Source organism: Cyprinodon variegatus, unplaced genomic scaffold (assembly GCF_000732505.1).
Source record: "Cyprinodon variegatus isolate N-32 unplaced genomic scaffold, C_variegatus-1.0 Scaffold966, whole genome shotgun sequence".
In the NCBI taxonomy this organism is placed as follows: Eukaryota; Metazoa; Chordata; class Actinopteri; order Cyprinodontiformes; family Cyprinodontidae; genus Cyprinodon; species Cyprinodon variegatus.
Genome location: NW_015151419.1, coordinates 104,085 through 106,009, shown reverse-complemented (window position 1 = coordinate 106,009; position 1,925 = coordinate 104,085). Strand labels below are relative to the sequence as shown.

Below are 1,925 nucleotides of genomic sequence, written 5' to 3'. Positions count from 1 at the left end.
TGGATGGATGGATGGATGGATGGATGGATGGATGGATGGATGGATGGATGGATGGATGGATGGATGATGGATGGATGGACGGATGGATGATGGAGGAATGAATGGATGATGGATTGTCAGATGTTTAGAGGGAGTAATGGATGGATGGACGGAAGTATGGGTGGATGGATAGAGAGAGGGATGGATGGATGGATGGATGGATGGATGGATGGATGGATGGATGGGGATGAACTGTGTTGTTTTCTTGTTTCAGGACTGGCAGGAGCGCTACATTCATGAGAATTACACCCGCATGATAAAAGATAATCTCATTGAAAATGTGAGGAACAACACGGACTCAGATTACTAACAAAACCAATATGGCTGCCTCTCTATCTTACTGAATGAAATGATGCTGTTTTCTTTAACGTCTTCCAGCCATGTCCAGATGTTTACTGGTTCCCAGTATTCACAGATCTTGCTTGTAACCATCTTGTTGAAGAAATGGAACACTTTGGCAAGTGGTCAGGAGGTGGCAATGTGGTACGTTGGATGCATCAATGCAATGATCCTTAACAGGCTATGATATTACACCATTATCCCCTATAATAAGTTCTTGCTTTGTTTTCATGATCTGCCATGTTCACCTTCAGTGACACATTTTACACTCTTTCAACCCTCAGGACACCAGAATCCAGGGAGGCTATGAGAACGTCCCCACCATCGATATCCACATGAACCAAGTTAACTTTGAAAAAGAATGGCATAAGTTCCTAATGGAGTATGTTGCACCCATAACAGAGAAAATGTTCCCTGGGTATTACACAAAGGTGAGACCTGTTAACCCAGAAATGTCCAAGATTTTGAGGAATGTTTAAACAAAGCTTTTAAACCAGCTCTTATCTGCTTATGTTCTCCTTCCAAGCAACCAGAATATTTTGTAATATATTGTAAAATAATCCTGCTGTGCAGGTGCTCCTCTAAGATTTATTTTAATCTTGGTGGTGGGTCATTCATATATGAAACAAAACTATATTAGTAAACTTCCTCATTGTCTTTAAAATGCACCTTAGTCTATGATGATATAATTATTATTGTTTAAACAGATTTTTATTATTAGTTCTTAGGGTGTGGTGGCTTTTATTTTGCTGTGGGGGTGTGTTACAGAAACTACGATGTTATTTAATTTGGACTTGGCTTTCTTTTTAAAATGTAGCTGATCATTTTCAGGAGGCTTTTTTATTTTTTGAGGCCACTTAACTTTGACCCATAAATCTCTCTATGAATTCAACACATGCGACCATCTGTGCAGCGGTAAAAGTAGTTTTAAATTCTTTCTATATACCGAGATTAATTGGCTCATATTTTTTCAGACGTAGATCATTATAAGTTATATATAACAGCTAAATTACACTTTTGTTTTTTTACGTTTCATAATACTCAAAGCAGGTTTTAGCTTTTGATTAATCAAGAATAAGAATATTTAAAATAAAAAAAACACTGATATTCTTTATTCTTCTTCTTGAGAATAGTTTTTATCATTCCAGCATTTTTCATATTTGACATTTTTGACAATAAATGCTCTGTCACTATTTATTAACACCCTTTAGTAGATGAAAAGGCCTTTATGTGCATTATGGTAAAGAAATTTTGGAAACTTTTGCATCACCTCTCATAAACTGGAAGAAATTAAATCTTGACAGTAGGACAAAAGAAGTTTTTACAGATGGTATTGTTGAGCGACATATAGGTTAATAAGTCATGAGGGCAGACAGCTGAGACTTAGCAATGACCTGCTGTGTGCTAGCCTCGTCAGACCATCCTGATCTCGCGAGCTTTCAAGGTTTCACTCGCAGATCAGTCTGGAGACTCTCCGTTAAAGAAAATTTGGAGCCGTTCACCAAACGAACGTCCAATCAGCGTTGGCTTTGAGGGGGGTTGAGGTT

The 1,925-nt window shown here is 37.8% G+C and overlaps 1 protein-coding gene across 1 annotated transcript in view; it reads left to right on the top strand.

The window, feature by feature from the left end:
- Nucleotides 1-1,925, top strand: part of plod1 (procollagen-lysine, 2-oxoglutarate 5-dioxygenase 1) — a 26,803-nt gene that overhangs the window by 21,243 nt on the left and 3,635 nt on the right. The window contains exons 15-17 of the mRNA XM_015398860.1: nucleotides 254-319; nucleotides 418-522; nucleotides 663-809. Of these exons, the coding sequence (XP_015254346.1) occupies nucleotides 254-319; nucleotides 418-522; nucleotides 663-809 (318 nt within the window). The remainder of the gene's footprint in view (nucleotides 1-253; nucleotides 320-417; nucleotides 523-662; nucleotides 810-1,925) is intronic.